The 16,523-nt window shown below is 44.1% G+C and overlaps 1 protein-coding gene across 7 annotated transcripts in view; it reads right to left on the bottom strand.

The window, feature by feature from the left end:
- The window catches only part of RYR3 (ryanodine receptor 3), a 565,051-nt gene that overhangs the window by 247,293 nt on the left and 301,235 nt on the right, over nucleotides 1–16,523 (bottom strand). For all 7 annotated transcript variants that reach the window (XR_015135045.1, XR_015135046.1, XM_086322065.1 and 4 more), the window contains exons 14-17: nucleotides 16,006–16,141; nucleotides 12,439–12,534; nucleotides 10,883–11,001; nucleotides 1,480–1,613 (exon numbers count right to left, since the gene is read on the bottom strand). Coding sequence is in view for 5 of the 7 variants with exons in the window: in XM_086322065.1 (XP_086178191.1) it covers nucleotides 1,480–1,613; nucleotides 10,883–11,001; nucleotides 12,439–12,534; nucleotides 16,006–16,141 (485 nt within the window). In the remaining 2 variants the exon portion in view is untranslated. The remainder of the gene's footprint in view (nucleotides 1–1,479; nucleotides 1,614–10,882; nucleotides 11,002–12,438; nucleotides 12,535–16,005; nucleotides 16,142–16,523) is intronic.

The raw sequence follows: 16,523 nt of genomic DNA, 5'->3' as shown, positions 1-16,523 counted from the left end.
CTATGAGAAATAATCCAGACAAATACTGCATAGTATCGCTTACACATGGAATCTAAAAAAAATAGTCCAACTCCTAGAAAGGGAGAAATGAAAAGCAGTTCTGGAGAGTAGGGGCAGGGGGATAGCGAGAAGTTGATAAAAGGGCACAAACTTTCACTTATCAGATGAGTAAAGTCTGAGGATATAACATGGTGACTTTGTTGATAATGGGCTTCCCATCATGGCTTAGTGAGTAAAGAATCCTCCTGCAATGCAGGAGATGCCTGTTCAACCCCTGGGTTGGGAAGATCCCCTGGAAGAGGGCACAGCAACCTACTCCAATATTCTTGCCTGGAAAATCCTCATGGACAGAGGAGACTGGTGGGCTAACATCCATGGGGTCACATGGGGACACGACTGAAGTGACTGAGCATGCAGGCACGCACAGTTGATAACACTGTATTATAAAACTGAAATTCACTAAGAGAGTAGGACTCACATGTTCTCATTTAAAAATGGTAAATGTGTGAAGTGATGGAAGTGTTAATTAACTTCATGGGGAGAGAGAATCCTTTCATAATATTTATATGTGTTGAATCATCACATTGTATACTTTACATATCTTACACTTTTGTTTGTCAATTATACCTCAATAAAGCTGAAAAAAATTCAACCTCTATGACAAAAAAGGTGGGGGGCAGATACATCAGTATTAGGCAACCCTGTTAAGAAATAGGGATTCTAATGTATCCAGAAAAAAATGGTTAAAAGCTTGGGAGTTTTAACCCGTGCATGCTCACTTGGAGTTTTTCTTCTTGGAATCCTACTCTTAGAGGTCCACTGTCCTGGGATAAGACTGTGTCCATTTTGGGTGGGCAAGGGAAGAACCAGACTGATACCCAGAAGAAAGCCTGTGTGATGTCCACAGACCCGAACCTGCTCTGCACTTTGGAGGGGACGTCATTTTCTCACGTTGCAGAGTAGGGAGGGAGCCCAAGTGGAGAGCTGCTGAAGTTGCTCCCTAGTCCAGGTCCAGTGAGTTCATGACTCCCAGGGTTCTTCATGAGCCCATTCTGGACTTCACAGATGGCCCTGGGGGTAAATGGCCAAGTTCCAGAGGATAAAAGAAACCATGGTCTCAACATGGGACATCCACGCTATCAAAAGATTTAAAAAAAAATGTTGGTATATCAAAATAAAATATGTTATGAAGGTATAAGATATACATTCATGTTTAAAATAAAACATGGTAGATCACTCCCTTAGGCCAAATTCTTTAGTCCTCAGGTGGTGTATTTACTCCATGGGGAGAAGTTTGAGAAATTCAGCTGAAGGGGTTGGAGTACAAGGCCCTAAAAGATGTGCATATTTGCTGGTCTTATCTTATGTGGTCACATCAGAATGGAGATGATGGGTAGGTAGCTTTGGAGTTGAGATCAGCCCTCTTTCTTTCCTTTCTGGGGACAAGATGGGCATTTGCAATGATGGTGGTGGCCTTACCTTGTTACGTCATTAATCAGCCGCGTCTGCAGGAGCAGGTTTCTCCGGGGCAGCAAGTTGTCACAGATGAGATTCTGGTTGGCTCTCACTGCGACCCCATCACAGAGACAGAGGGAACACAGCACATCCAGAACCTGCAGCAGGACACACCCCAGCCAACCTTAGGACCCGAGGGGGGTGCATAGTGGGCAGGACCTGACGGCCACAGCACAGGAAGGAAGCCTGCCTCACGAAGGTGAGGGCCAAGGTGACAGGTGTGAGCACCTGTTCAGAGTCAAGGAAGCCACACCTGCCTCACCAGACATGAGTGAGTGATGCCCAGGTGCCTGCTGGCCCTTGGGGAAATGAATTTGGGTTCCTTTCTAGCTACTCTGCTCTAGTCTTGTGACCCATCCCTCCAAACTAGGCACGCCACCTGTGGTCACTGTTCTGTTAAAGAGGGTAAGAGTCTGAGCTCTGAAGATAGCCTGTCTAGGTTTCTTTTCCAGCGAGGTCCAGGACTAGGGTGAGGTGAGGCAACAACTTCCTCTCAGGGTAGGTCCTGGGAGGGCCCCCATGGACCTTAGGCTGAAGCACGTGCTCCTGCCTGGGCTTGGGGGCCCTCTGCACAAGGTCAGCAGGCACTCACACAGGGCTTCCTGAAGGACACTCAGATTCCCATCTGGCTAAAGTCCCTTGCTTGTGGCAGGCTTGGGATCCTCGCATGGGTCGGGTAGAGGGGACGACAGGGAAGATTCCGAGTGCTGGTCTTCTGCTATGATACCATGAAAGCTCACTAAGATATCCCTATCTTCCTAGAAATACCTATTCAGAAACATTTCACCTGCTTTTTTCCCCCCGTAGAGTGAGAGTAAACCATAAGAGCAAGCAAACCAGGCAGACCCTGAATCTACCAGATCCACCACGAGCTGTGCCTAAACCACCTCATATGCCAGCTGCCAGGGAAGTGGGAACAGCCTCTGGCCACCTCTCCCACGCACTGGCCTGCCCGCCCAGTCTCCTTGTGCTGAATCCTCATTCATCCGTATTTCATGTTCCTAACGTGGCAGAGCAAACATGCTGGGCCAGGCACTGCTCCTCCCTGTCTCCCCCATGGGGAGGAGTGTGCAAACGGCAGTGGATGAATAACAGCCAGGACCGTGGCAGGCTGCGCTGATAAGGAGGGGGCAGCCCCAGTTCAGTCTTACAAAGTGGCCACCGGAGACTCCATGCTTAGTGGGGTTGGATAGCTTCATGTTGTTGATGGGATTTGTATCCATAATTCTCACAAATCAGTTTTCTACCTGGCTCGCTGAATGTCAACTTCATTCCAAATAAATACAGAGCACATTAATGGGACAGGCCGAAAAGAACTGCAAAGGCGGTTTTATGGAGGACTCTCACCATTACCACTCCATGAAACTCCATGAAACATTTGACCGTGGCACTGGAAATCCAGAGGATAATTTGTCCCTCTAAGAAAAGAGCCCATAGATGGCCAGGAAATTAAATACTTATCATCCAGCCTAGCGCACATTTTCATCTGTTTTGCCTTGAAGTGACGGCTGTAGGAGCCTTGCTGTCAAGCCGGAAGGAAAGTAGAGCTTAATCCACATACAATAGGATCAGGGAGGAGAAAAAAGGCTCTGAAAAGCACATAGCCTAATGGGATAGTACATCACCTACAAATAAACGATGCCATCAAGAATGTGCTGACAGTGTTCAGGCTTTATTTTACCAGGCGTTTCTTGGGGTCATGCACCCTAACATTCACTGCAGCGCTGTTTACAACAGCCAGGATGTGGAAGCAACCTAGGTGTCCATCCACAGATGAATGGATAAAGAAGATGTGGCATGCATACACACACACACACACACACACACACACACACACAATGGAATACTATTGAGCCATAAAAAGAATGAAACATTGCCATTTGCAATGGACTTAGAGATTGTCATACTGAGTGAAGTTAAGTCAGATAGAGAAAGACAAATATCATATGATATCACTCATATGTGGAATCTAATTTTAAAAATGATATAAGTGAACTTATTTACAAAAGAGAAATAGACTCAGATTTCAAAAACAAACTTATCGTTACCAAAGGAGAAACGTTGTATGGGGGGATAAATTTGAAGCTGGGGATTAACACATGTACAGTATTGTATATAAAACAGACAACCAACAAGGACCTACTGTATAGCACAGGGAACTCTACTCAATATTCTGTAACAAGCTATGTGTGAAAAGAATTTGAAAAAGAACTAATACATGTATAACTGAATCACTTTTGCTGTACACCTGAAACTAACACAACATTGTAAATCAACTATATCTCAATAAATTTTTCTTGAAAAGTGAAGGGCATGTAGATGGGTCAGTCCACCCTGGGGAAATGCAAACACAGTCCTTAGGGGTCATCTGTACTTCCTGATGGAGATGAAGCATCTCAGTGACCTCTGGGGTGCTTGTTGGCTGTGGCGGGTACTTCCCAGTGGTCACCAGACTCTGCCTCCTTCTCGTCCTATGCACAGAGCCTACACTTCCCAGGCACATCTGCAGTGTTGTGGAGTCATGTGACTGAGTTCTGGCCAGTGGAAAGTGGGTGGATGTGATGTCCACTGCTTTCAGGGCTGGCCCCTATACTCTCCCTTTCCAGTGGGATGTGGAGATCCAAGGAAGGATTACCAATCCCAAGGGTTTCCTTACTCCAAGTGAGATCCTGCAGCACTGGAATCATGTAGGAACTTGCCAGAAATACAGATGCTCAGACTTACCCCCAGAAACCTATCAGATCAGAGCCTTCAGTTTGACACAATTCTCAAGAGATTCACAAGCACATAAAAATCTGTGAAGTCCTGTCCTAGGGGACAGTGAGGCTGCTAGATGGAAGAAAAGTGTGTCTCTGAATGACCACACAGCATGGAGCCCTCCCACTGGCCAGCCTCAGACAGTAACTTCACTGTGAGAATCTGGGGTTATCTGTCTTGGAATTAGGCTTCTCTAATCTAACAGAAGCAGAAGATATTAAGAAGAGGTGGCAAGAATACACAGAAGAACTATACAAAAAAAGAGCTCCATGACCCAGATAATCATGATGGTGTGATCCCTCACCTAGAGCCAGACATCCTAGAATGTGAAGTCAAGTGGGCCTTAGAAAGCATCACTACGAACAAAGTTAGTGGAGGTGATGGAATTCCAGTTGAGCTATTCCAAATCCTGACAGATGATGCTATGAAAGTGCTGCACTCAATATGCCAGCAAATTTGGAAAACTCAGCAGTGGCCACAGGACTGGAAAAGGTCAGTTTTCATTCCAATCCCAAAGAAAGGCAATGCCAAAGAATGCTCAAAGTACTGCACAATTGCACTCATGTCACACGCTAGTAAAGTAATGCTCAAAATTCTCCAAGCCAGGCTTCAGCAATACGTGAACCGTGAACTTCCAGGTGTTTAAGCTGGTTTTAGAAAAGGCAGAGGAACCAGAGGTCAAATTGCCAACATCCATTGGATCATCAAAAAAGGAAGACAGTTCCAGAAAAACATCTATTTCTGCTTTATTGACTATGCCAAAGCCTTTGACTGTGTGGATCACAATAAACTGTGGAAAATTCTGAAAGAGATGGGAATACCAGACCACCTGACCTGCCTCTTGAGAAACCTGTATGCAGATCAGGAAGCAACAGTTAGAACTGGACATGGAACAACAGACTGGTTCCAAATTGGAAAAGGAGTACGTCAAGGCTGTGTATTGTCACCCTGCTTATTTAACTTACATGCAGAGTACATCATGAGCAATCCCGGGCTGGAAGAAGCACAAGCTTAAATCAAGATTGCTGGGAGAAATACCAATAACCTCAGATATGCAGATGACACCATGCTTATGGCAAAAAGTGAAGAGGAACTAAAAAGCCTCTTGATAAAAGTGAAAAAGGAGAGTGAAAAAGTTGGCTTAAAGCTCAACATTCAGAAAACTAAGATCATGGCATCTGGTCCTATCACTTCATGGCAAACAGATGGGGAAACAGTGGAAACAGTGTCAGACTTTATTTTTTTGGGCTCCAAAATCACTGCAGATGGTGACTGCAGCCATGAAATTAAAAGTTGCTTACTCCTTGGAAGGAAAATTATGACCAACTTAGACAGCGTGTTAAAAAGCAGAGATATTACTTTGCCAACAAAGGTCCATCTAGTCAAGGCTATGGTTTTTCCAGTGGTTATGTATGGATGTGAGAGTTGGACTGTGAAAAAGACTGAGCACCAAAGAATCGATGCTTTTGAATTGTGGTGTTGGAGAAGACTCTTGAGAGTCCCTTGGACTGCAAGGAGATCCAACCAGTCAATCTTAAAGGAGACCAGTCCTGGGTGTTCACTGAAAGGACTGATGCTAAAGCTGAAACTCCAATACTTTGGCTACCTCATGTGAAGATTTGACCCATTGGAAAAGACCCTGATGCTGGGAGGGTTTGGGGGCAGGAGGAGAAGGGGACGACAGAGGATGAGATGGCTGGATGGCATCACTGACTCGATGGATGTGAGTTTGAGTGAACTCCGGGAGTTGGTGATGGACAGGGAGGCCTGGAGTGCTGTGATTCATGGGGTTGCAGAGCCAGACATGACTAAGCAACTGAACTGAACTGAAATGAATCTATACATTGGTCCAACTTGAGAATTTCCCTGGCCCACTCTGTGAAATTCATTTGCTGCTTAATTGTAAAGCCATTTTCACCACTGACACCACATTTCATCCAAGATCTTTCCTTGCACATTTAATCTCCATTAGTCAACTACCCCAAACACAGGCTCACGTGGGAATTCTGATTTAAAGGTAAGAAAGAGGCATTGCATATCCATGGAAATAGCATTTGGCTCTTGCATTTTGTCCTCAGCTTTCTATTAAAATAGCTTTATTTTTTAAAATACAAAGGTACTTAATGTGGTGAATTTTTATTTGATAAATGAGTGCTTTCTCTCTGCAGAACAGATTCTGTTCTCCCTGTGGTGTGAACTGAGTGGTTTGGAGCATTTCTATCTTGCCTTGACTGCCTGGGATCTCAGAGGTGATTTTGTGGAGCTATTACAGCAAGTCTGTGGGAGTTAATGGTTTCCTTACCTTGGTACTCTTCTGTGCCATGCCTACCCCACCTACCTGTTAGGGCTAACATCTCAGTTCTGATTTACACTTTCTCAGGACCAATGATATGACTATTTTACTATATATATATATATATATGTATTTTATCACAGGTGGCTCCAAATCCTTGTGAAACAAAGAATAAAAAAAATATTCATCTGTGATAACATGGAGCAGGTGTGAAGTACGTTAGGTTGCAGGGATGAGGGAAAAGGGCATACTTTATTTGTATTATTAGAATCTTACTTCATGGAAAAATTAGAGGGTTGCTGTCAGAATATTCAACAGTTGTCCTTTTTACTCTATAAAATTGGTGCCACCAACATAGTAAGTGTGTCTCTTACTACCAACAGCCATCTGTTGGATGAGATGAGACTTGGGTGCATTTGTGAGCTTCCATCCATTCAAGATGAGACAGGAGGAGATGGTGGGTCTACTCATCCATTCCTCTTTTTTTTTAATCACACCCTCAAAAACATGTATTAGATGCCTGCTGTGTGTAACATGTGAGCTGGGCACTACAGGGATCACAAGGTCCTTAGTCTCTGAGAGAAATATACACATAATATATCTGGAAAGGCAGATTGGAAACACCATGGAACAAAGTGCATGGTGTACAGGGGAGGAGAGGAGATCACATCCAGCTGGGATTCAGAGAAAGATTCATGGAGAGGGTGGCATCTGAACTGTTCTGAAGGCAAAGAGAATTTTGATGGGATCTGGAAAAGTAGAAGGTGAGGAGATGCTGAGGATGAGTAAGCCTCGTCACTTGTGAGGTCATGGGGGTGGAGTCCATTCAGAAACTGGGGCAGCACACCCCACTTCTGTCCTTTTTACTCCAAAGATTGTGCTTTCTCTCTAACTTTTTGACCTAAATTTGATCATGCTTTAGATGACTGGCAACACTTTTCACAGCCAGTATAGAGCTGAGAACTAAAATATTACTTGCCATATCAGTAAACAAAGGATGTCACAGCCATCACAGTATAGCTACTGGAATGGTGAGCCCTGAGGGAGCTCAGAACGGAAGCAAAGAATGCCTTTCCTTTCTAAACATATGAATGGAGGAGACGCGGTACAGTAAGGATGTTTCTCAAACCCACTATATCTATAAACCTTTAACAAAAAATGTCATGGTCCTGAAGACCACCTTCATGGACCCACAGGAACTCTCAAATTCCAGTCTGAGAAATACTAACTTACTATACGAAATGGTTTCTGATTGTGAATTTTTTTACTGTGAAGAGTTTTATATTTATATAATAATAATAAAAAAAACTGGAACACAAAATTAAACATAGTCTCATAGAACATGCCAGACTACAGCTTGAGAAACACTGGAAAGAATACTGAACTTACTGTTGGAGACCTAAATTATGGTCCTGGTTTGTCTGGCAACCTTAGTTAATATTTTAAGGTGTCATATACACTGGCCTTGTTTTCGCCTCAAGTGGAAATAATACTTCATGGAATAATAACAAGGAAGAAAGAAAATGCATGCGAACACTGAGCACAGCACCTGGTATTTGTCAGACGCAAAATAAATGTACACTATCATTATCATCACCATCACTGTTTTTGGAGGCATTGTGAGGTGCCCTGGGAGGCATTGTGAGGTGCCCTGGGCTCTAAAATTCTATGTATTTTGAATCACTCTCTTCACAGAAACCTAAGTGAATAGGTCAGAGGTGTCTGGACACCTGGGACTATGGAAAACAGAGCAGCCTGGATAGGAAAACATTGCTTTGGCATTTTCCAAGTTAAGATACAATGCTGCAATGGAAGTCTAGTCTGCACCCAGTATTCTTTGCCAAGCTACCACAAATATCCCTGGTAATGATCTGAGACTAGGTTTCCCTTGAAAATAAAAGTCATGTACATGAATAACTCTAATGGAACTGAATTCATGACAAGCCAGTCCCCATCCAAAAAATCCATCAGAAAACAAAAAAATGGGACATTCTAGAAGAGATTCTTTTTGTACCACAATCACATTGCCTCAGCTTTGACATCATTGCCCAGAACTTCTCAGTCTGGAAGATGTAAGAGTACTATGCTACTACACTCAGGTAACATATCAGGCCAGGCATGGATTCCTAGCACAATAATAAAGCTCCCTAGCCCTCAGTCCCTAGGCATTGAGAGTTCCTTGGACAGCAAGGAGATCAAACTAGTCAGTCCTAAAGGAAATCAACTCTGAATATTCATTGGAAGGTCTGGTGTTGAAGCTGAAGCTCCAACACTTTGGCCACCTGATGCGAAGAGTCAATTCATTGGAAAAGACCCTGATGCTGGGAAAGATTGAAGGCAGGAGAAGAAGAGGTGACAGAGGATATGATGGTTGGATAGCATCATCGACTCAATGGACGTGAGTTTGAGCATACGCCAGGAGATAGTGAAGGACAGGAAAGCCTGGCGTGCTGCAGCCCATGGGGTCACAAAGAGTCAGATACAACTAAGCGACTGAACAACAACAACAACAACAGCTTTCAGTATTCTCAACCGTGGAATACTCATACTGTGGTCAGAACAGTATTCAGCTGCCATTACTGAGCGACAATCCAGTAAGGGCTTGTGGCTTTTGGCTGAAAGAAGCCATCACAAAGTTTGTCATCTACTAAGTGTGTTCTGCAGTATGATCACAAAGCAGCCCCAGGAGCAATGAAAGGAGAGCGGCTTTGCTTTCTAAGAGCTCCTCTTGACGTGTGCCCATGGCTCCCGACTCAGGCCATGGGTTACTCGGGTGCTTATCAATTACTCTTATTACACTTCGCAGATGGGAAGGGGCATGTTCAGACATAGCGAAGCTGGGCTGAAGCAGGAGCCTCATGCCTGCTTTTGATTTACCACATTTGGGAAAGCAATTACCAACCCCCCATATTTCTTTCTGTTTTTCTCCAAGCAATTTCATAGATGCAAAGGCCCATGGCTTGTTTGTTTCCTAAGGATGATACATATCATCTGAGCAGTGCTGCAGAGGCTTGTTCTCCTGGACCCCCAACTCCAAGACATGTCTCCGATGTGCAGTGCCCCCCAGCTGAGGTTGAGCAGAGAGGGCCAGTGACCAAGCTGTGTTCTCTCCACTCTGCCTGAGCCCAGCTGCTGTCCCTCACATCCAAATATGCCACTTGATCTTGAAATGCTCCTCTTCAGCCTTATAGTACCTGCCTGCTCACTAATGAGTCAGTAAGATATCGCCCAGTGGGTCAGGATAAGACATATTTTAATAGACTTTCCTGAGATCATGCTTCCCTCATAGCTCAGATAGTTAAGAATCTGCCTGTAATGTGGGAGACCCAGGTTTGATCCCTGGGTTGGGAAGATCCCCTGGAGATGGGAATGGCAACCCACTCCAGTATTCTCACCTGGAAAATTCCATGGACAGAGGAGGCTGGAGGGGTACGGTCCATAGGGTCAGAAAGAGTCGGACACGACTGAGCAGCTAACACTAATCCCCAGAGATCATGGTGTCTTAGAAATGTAATTCCATACAAATAGAGAAATTAGAACTTTAAGAGAACTTAAAAAAAAAACCAAAAAACTTGACCCAGAATTCTGCCTTTGTAAGTGAGGTGGCGTTGTCTTCATTTTACAGCTGAAATGATGGGGGCTCAAGGTCATGCAACTGTTTTCTCTCAGGGGACAGCCCTACCGCTCATCCCCTCTGGCTTGTTCATGAAAACCCCATTTTTTTTTTCCACCTGCTTTGACTCATGGCAACTCTGATTTCATTTAAGAACATGCCATGTTGCCAAAACTTTCTACATTATCCTAAATCTGATTTCTGTGTAGCTTCTTTATAAAGTTGGCACTAGCTGTTTCATTTCTAAGCTCCTAGACTCGAGGGTGGGATCAGTTCCTGCAGCCGACCCTGTATAGAGCTGAACGCCTCGGAAACCAGCTGGGTGTTAAGGGGGTAATGATGAGCCAGGCTTGGGAAGCTGGTGGAAACTGAGGGGACCACCCAAGGGCCTGTGTGACTGGCTCAGAGTGTGCTCCTAAGAAGGAAAGGTCTTTCAGGACTTCAGTTTCCAGAGATTTTTTTTTTTAATTTATTTTTAAATCAAAGCCAAGAAAGAGAGTAGTCATCACTCTCTCTCTTTCAGGACTTCAGTTTCCATAGGGTTCTTTTTTGTTTGTTTTGTTTTTAAATTTGTTTAAAAAAAAAATCAAAGCCAAGAAAGAGAGTAGTCAATACTCTCTCCATAACACACAAGGGTTACTAAGCAGCAGGGAAGGAAAAGTCAGGTAAAGTCAATCCCTGTTCCGAATTCCTTCCACACCTACCTTGTGATTCCGTCCATGCTTATCCAACAGGGAGATGATGGACTTGATGTGGCCCTCTGCTATCAGGTTTAAGGCTTCTGGGCTTTCAATGAGGATGCAGTGCAAAACTTCCAAGATACCTGCATGTATGCCACAAAAATCATTTGGACATTAAATAACCAGCAGAGCTAATTATAACTAGAAACCTGAGAGAGAAATGATCCTCCTAAGGGGACAGAATACCATCATTCTTTGGATCTATTAAATATTTCCAGCCAGAAGAAAGATGCGGCCATCTCGGATAGACTTCAGGAGCCCCTGGGGCAACACTCTGTAATTTAGAGGTGAGTTTATTTATTACTAACCCCTCCTCCCTCTTCCTGGACGAAGACATGATCCTTCTGGGTCAAAATATAGAGAAGCAGCTTTAGAACAGAATTTTTAACCCAATAAAACCAAGCAATACTTAATTTAAAAACAGAAAAAGGGATACCTAGTTTACTAAAAATTCTAAAGGTCATTCAAATAATTTAGAAAATGCTTTGAATGTTCCTTGAAAAAGAATTTTTCTAGGAATTACTCCAGAATATTTTTAGATGCACTGGTATGGTATATGAGTAATCTGTAAGCTCACCAAATAAAGATTACTGGGCTTTGTCCCCTCTTCTGGGCACAGTGGATGGTTTTCTGTATTAAGTGAAGGTGTAATAAAAATGATCAGGTGGCCTTGCAGCCTGGCACCTGCATGTAACACTGGGGTGGAAATGCACAGAAAGTGGTTGGCTAATATCTTTATAGGTTTCATTGAGAAGAGTCCTCTTGATTCTCTTTTTTCCCCAAGGTTTTCATAAATTACCCTAAAATGTGGTCTGGCCCTGAAAGGAGGTACTGAAGGAAACAGAGGCTTAGGAAGAAGATATATGTGGAGGCGGATGATCCTTAGAGGAGCTTTCGCTTGGCTTGTCTGTTCAAGCTCCTGTCATCTCTAAATGATGAAAAGAGCACTGAAACCTTTCAGCTTCCCAGAGGGGGACCCACACCTGTCACGTTCTCTTATCTCTGAGGAAGCAAACTGCAGAGCCTCTTGGAATGGTCACTTAGTAACGATGACCACTTTTCTTGGCTCAAGTTCTCTGTGAGTCATCAAGAAGGGCTCTAGATATGATGTTGAGGGTGACTCGGGGGTACGAGGCGTATCATTTCCTCTAAGTTCTTGGTCATTTTTCAGTCCTGCTTCTAAATAGTTGAGAGGACCACGTTCAGACTGGGTGGGGAATGATTCAAGGACCCAGGGAGAGGAGATGAGGGCACAAAGTGAAAAATGAAGCAGGAAAAGAAAGAGTTTGGACGCTGGCTTGAAGTTGATCGACAAAGTTTTAAGAGTGCCAGGAAGATTTAGGGTTGTGTTTCTTTTGTTGAAGTAATTACTGAGGATTGCTTGCAATCCAGTGTGTGTGTGTTGGGGGGTGGGGGGTGGGGCAGAATTGTTCAGAGATTAAACTTTCTCTCTCTTTTAAACAGAAACAAACAAACAAAAAACCCCACCTTCTCCCATTGTGTTTCCTGTTAAATCCTACCTGAGGAAGATTCTAGTCTGTCCAATTTGCTGATCAGCCAATCAAGGTTATTGGAGAATTGAGCACAGTTGTTTCTGTTTCCACGAATAAGAGCAGCTGTGAATGAGAACATGTTTGATCATGTAGGTTAAAGGGCACAGTGATGGGAACGGGATGCTGTTGAATACTCCCATCTGCTTAGCAATTAGAAAGAATGAAATAGTCCCCTTCCCCTCCCAAGCCTTTTGATACATTCCTGTCTCTACATTTCGAAGAGCAAAAAAAATCTACCATTCATTCAAATATTTCCAGAGATTCCACTGTGTATGAGGCATCTGTCTACTTGCTGGGAAAAGTCAGTGGGAACACAACAACAGATTCCCTGCCTTTGTGAAATGGGAGAGAGAGACAAAATATACACAGATTTAAAAAAAATTATTTTAGGTAGTGATAAGCAAGAAAACAATATCTGCTTGGTTGCTGGCTTCAGAACTCAATTTCCTCTAATGTTTTCTTAAATCTAGCTGCTGCTGCTGCTGCTGTCACTTCAGTTGTGTCTGACTCTGTGCGACCCCAAAGATGGTAGCCCACCAGGCTCCCCCGTCCCTGGGATTCTCCTGGCAAGAACACTGGAGTGGGTTGCCATTTCCTTCTCCAATGCATGAAAATGAAAAGTGAAAGTGAAGTCGCTCAGTCGTGACCAACTCTTCGCAACCCCATGGACTGCAGCCTTCCAGGCTCCTCCGCCCATGGGATTTTCCAGGCAAGAGTACTGGAGTGGGTTGCCATTGCCTTCTCCATAAATCTAGCTAAATACTTGCTATTCTTTACTGCTAAAAGAAGGCATCCAAATGAGTACAACTGAAAGGGTTGGCTAAACTAGGCAAGTAATAACAAAACATGAAACTCTAAAATATCTAAAATGCATCAGGACACGACAGTGGTTCTCAAAGTGTGATCCCCGGATAGGAATGTCAGTATCACCTGAGAACGTGTTAAAAAACACAAATTCGTGGCCCTGTCCTATGTCTACTGAACCAGAAACTCCAGGAATGGGCCCAGTATCTGTGTTCTAACAAGCCCTCCAGCTAATTCTGAGGCCTGTTCATCTTTGAGGACCACTGGTAGATGATACTGAAAAGGTAGACAGAGAATATGCTGTCACTAGATTTTCACTATAAGACCAAGTAGCCTTCCCTCCATAGGCCAGTACTATGGACGGGACTCTGGAATAAGTCCATGTAAACTGATTGGCCCTGAGGCTTTCTCGTCATGCTGCTGGTTTTCAAAGACTGTGGTATTCACAGACATTTGTAAGGTATTTGGATAAGGAAATTCTTCCTCAGGACCTCTGCTTCGTACCTCCACAGCCATCAAAGGGCAGAATTCAGTCTGATCTCCTATCCTGCTTCTCAGATCAGCCATAACAAGATCAAACCAGTCAATCCCAAAGGAAATCAACCCTGAATATTCATTGGAAAGACTGATGCTGAAGCTGAAGCTCCTATACTTTGGCCACCTGATGTGAAGAACAGACTCACTGAAAAAGACCCTGATGCTGGGAAAGAAAGAGAGCAGGAGGAGAAGGGGGTGACAGAGGATGCGATGGTTGGATGGCATCATTGATTCAATGGGTATGAGTTTGAGCAAACTCTGGGAGATAGTGAGAGACAGGGAAGCCTGGCATGTGGTAACCTATGGGGTTGCAAAGAGTCAGACGTGACTTAGTGAATGAACAACTAGGGGGTTGAGCTTGAGGCTCTGCAGCCAGGCTGTCTGGACTCAAGCCATAGTTCCATCACTCTTCTAACATGTATGACCCTGGATGAGTTATGAACATTTCTGAGCATCAGATTCTTCAATAAAATGGTCAGAGTACCTACACCTCACAGTGTTGCTCTGAGGATCAAAAAGAGATATCCTACTGCCTGGCATCAACAAATGTTAGCTACTATTGTTGTAATAATTACTACTGAGTTTAAGCCATATCATAAAACGTTAAGAGTTGGAAGAGACTTTATGAGGTCACTCAGTACAGTCACAATCTAATCAGCTTGACCCTTGACAACTTGAATGAATCTGACCTGATTTCTCCAGGCTTCCCTCTGACCTGCTCAACTTTCCATGGATTTCCTCTCAATGGAACATTTACATCAGAGAAAAGCCCTAAAATGCTGCCCTGTTACCATGGCCAAATCATTATCGGTGGCCACCTTCTTGCAGAGGCCAATACTATCTTGCACTGTCTTCTTCCCACAGGCTGGCAGCCTGGGCCCATGTGGCATTGGTTACAGCAGGCACTGGAAGGTCACCATGCATTCAGAGTTGTGAGAAGAAAGATTGGATGCTGGAACATCTCTACTCAATTTCCTTTTTCTTTCCACCAAAATGAAATAAAAACAGGCCAAAACAGCAGGAATCATGACTGCCCAACAAGTGGACAGTGAAAGGGTACACTTTTGAAGAGAGTAGACATCCTCTGACTGCAGGTGTCAGAAGTCTGGAACTGGAGGGTATGTTAAACATATTTTTGCCTTGTTCTCTCATTTTAATGATGAGGTTCAGGGAGTGTAAGAAACTGCCAAGTGCTTCACAGGTAGTTTGATAAAACCAATCACCATTTGCTTCCAGTTGCTGTCATTTTGGAAAGTAAAATAAGTTACCAGTTAACATAATGAATGGCTGGGTTAGTTGTTGTTCAGTCGCCAACTCATGTCTGACTCTCTGTAACCCCATCAACTGCAGCACACCAGGCTTCCCTGTCCTTCACTATCTCCCAGAGCTTGCTCAAACTCATGTCCATTGAGTCAGTGATGCCATCCAACCATCTCATCCTCTGTCTCCCCCTTCTCTTCTTGTGCTCAATCTTTTCCAGCATCAGGGTCTTTCCAGTGAATTGGCTCTTCGCATCAGGTGGCCAAAGTATTGGAGCATCAGCTTCAGCATGTCCTTCCAATGAATATTCAGGGTTGATTTGATAATCCACTGGGTTAGAATCAAGTGGTTAACACAATCTTCCAAGGAATGAGGCTGGATGACAATAGCAGTTTGTTCCATGAAAATGTTAAGGGAAACATTGGCTGAAACCACCCACCCTGGCCAGGCACCACAGTAATCAGTTGCATGAGTTATTTTACAATAGGAGATCCTGGTAAGGAACATAGAACTAACAAAGCACCACCAACAGGAAGAATTTTGGAAAGGTCAAAAGGAGACATCACATATCCTACTGACCTCCCAGAATCCTCCTTGCTGGAATCCATCTTGGCTGAGGAATGCATGCACGACCAGGGAGAACGCGAGTAAGAGTGATTGGCCAGAGACAACCTGGAAACTAATCCCATTACCATAGGACCCTAGACTGTGAGCCACATGACAGAGCAGTCCTCCCGGGTTCCCTAACTCTCCTCTCCGTCCAGGTGCCCCTTCCCAACAAATTCTCTTGTTTTGTTAGCACATATATCTAGACCACTCATTTCTGAATGTTAGATAAGAGTCCCCCTTTTGGGCTCCCCCTTCCCGGAACAAAAATGCCTATAGACCTCCACAGCCACCTGCCCAGGGAGAGAGCTCTGGGCATGTACTTACCGAGCAATTTGTAGAGAAGGTTCAGAATTTCTTTCCAGGCCATCCCACTCTCCTCCCTGGCGATCCCTGCAAAGTGTGCTATGCTATTGTAGATATTTAAGCGATCAATGCAGTTTAACACAAGGGCTAACATTCCCTGTGAAGGCAAGTTGGGAAAAAAGTGAAAATACGTAAGATCTCAGGATCCCTTTTGTTCTTTCCTCTCCCATATCATTCACCTTTCAAAGCTGGTGATACTAATGTACAAACAGACCTTCACGGTGCCAATTTGGGTTTTGTTTTTTCCTCCCCAAAACAAAATATGCATGTCTATGCCTCAGAGACCTAAATAGCATCCATTCTGGAAGTGAGTCAGCAGTCTCCTCTGACAGGCTTGCCCCCACGTGTTTAACTTAAACCAAGGACGTAGTGAGGAAGAGGGAACACGAATGAGTCTCACAGAAGCCTGCTCTGTCTGGTGTGAAATGATTCTGACTCACCTAGAAACAGCCCTTGGATATAGGATCTATTTTTCTTTA

This window comes from Bos grunniens, chromosome 10, assembly GCF_055505025.1.
Source record: "Bos grunniens cultivar Pamir isolate PY7600 chromosome 10, Bosgru_T2T1.0, whole genome shotgun sequence".
In the NCBI taxonomy this organism is placed as follows: domain Eukaryota; kingdom Metazoa; phylum Chordata; class Mammalia; order Artiodactyla; family Bovidae; genus Bos; species Bos grunniens.
The sequence above is the reverse complement of the archived record's forward strand: the minus strand, read 5'-3'. Positions and strand labels throughout refer to the sequence as shown.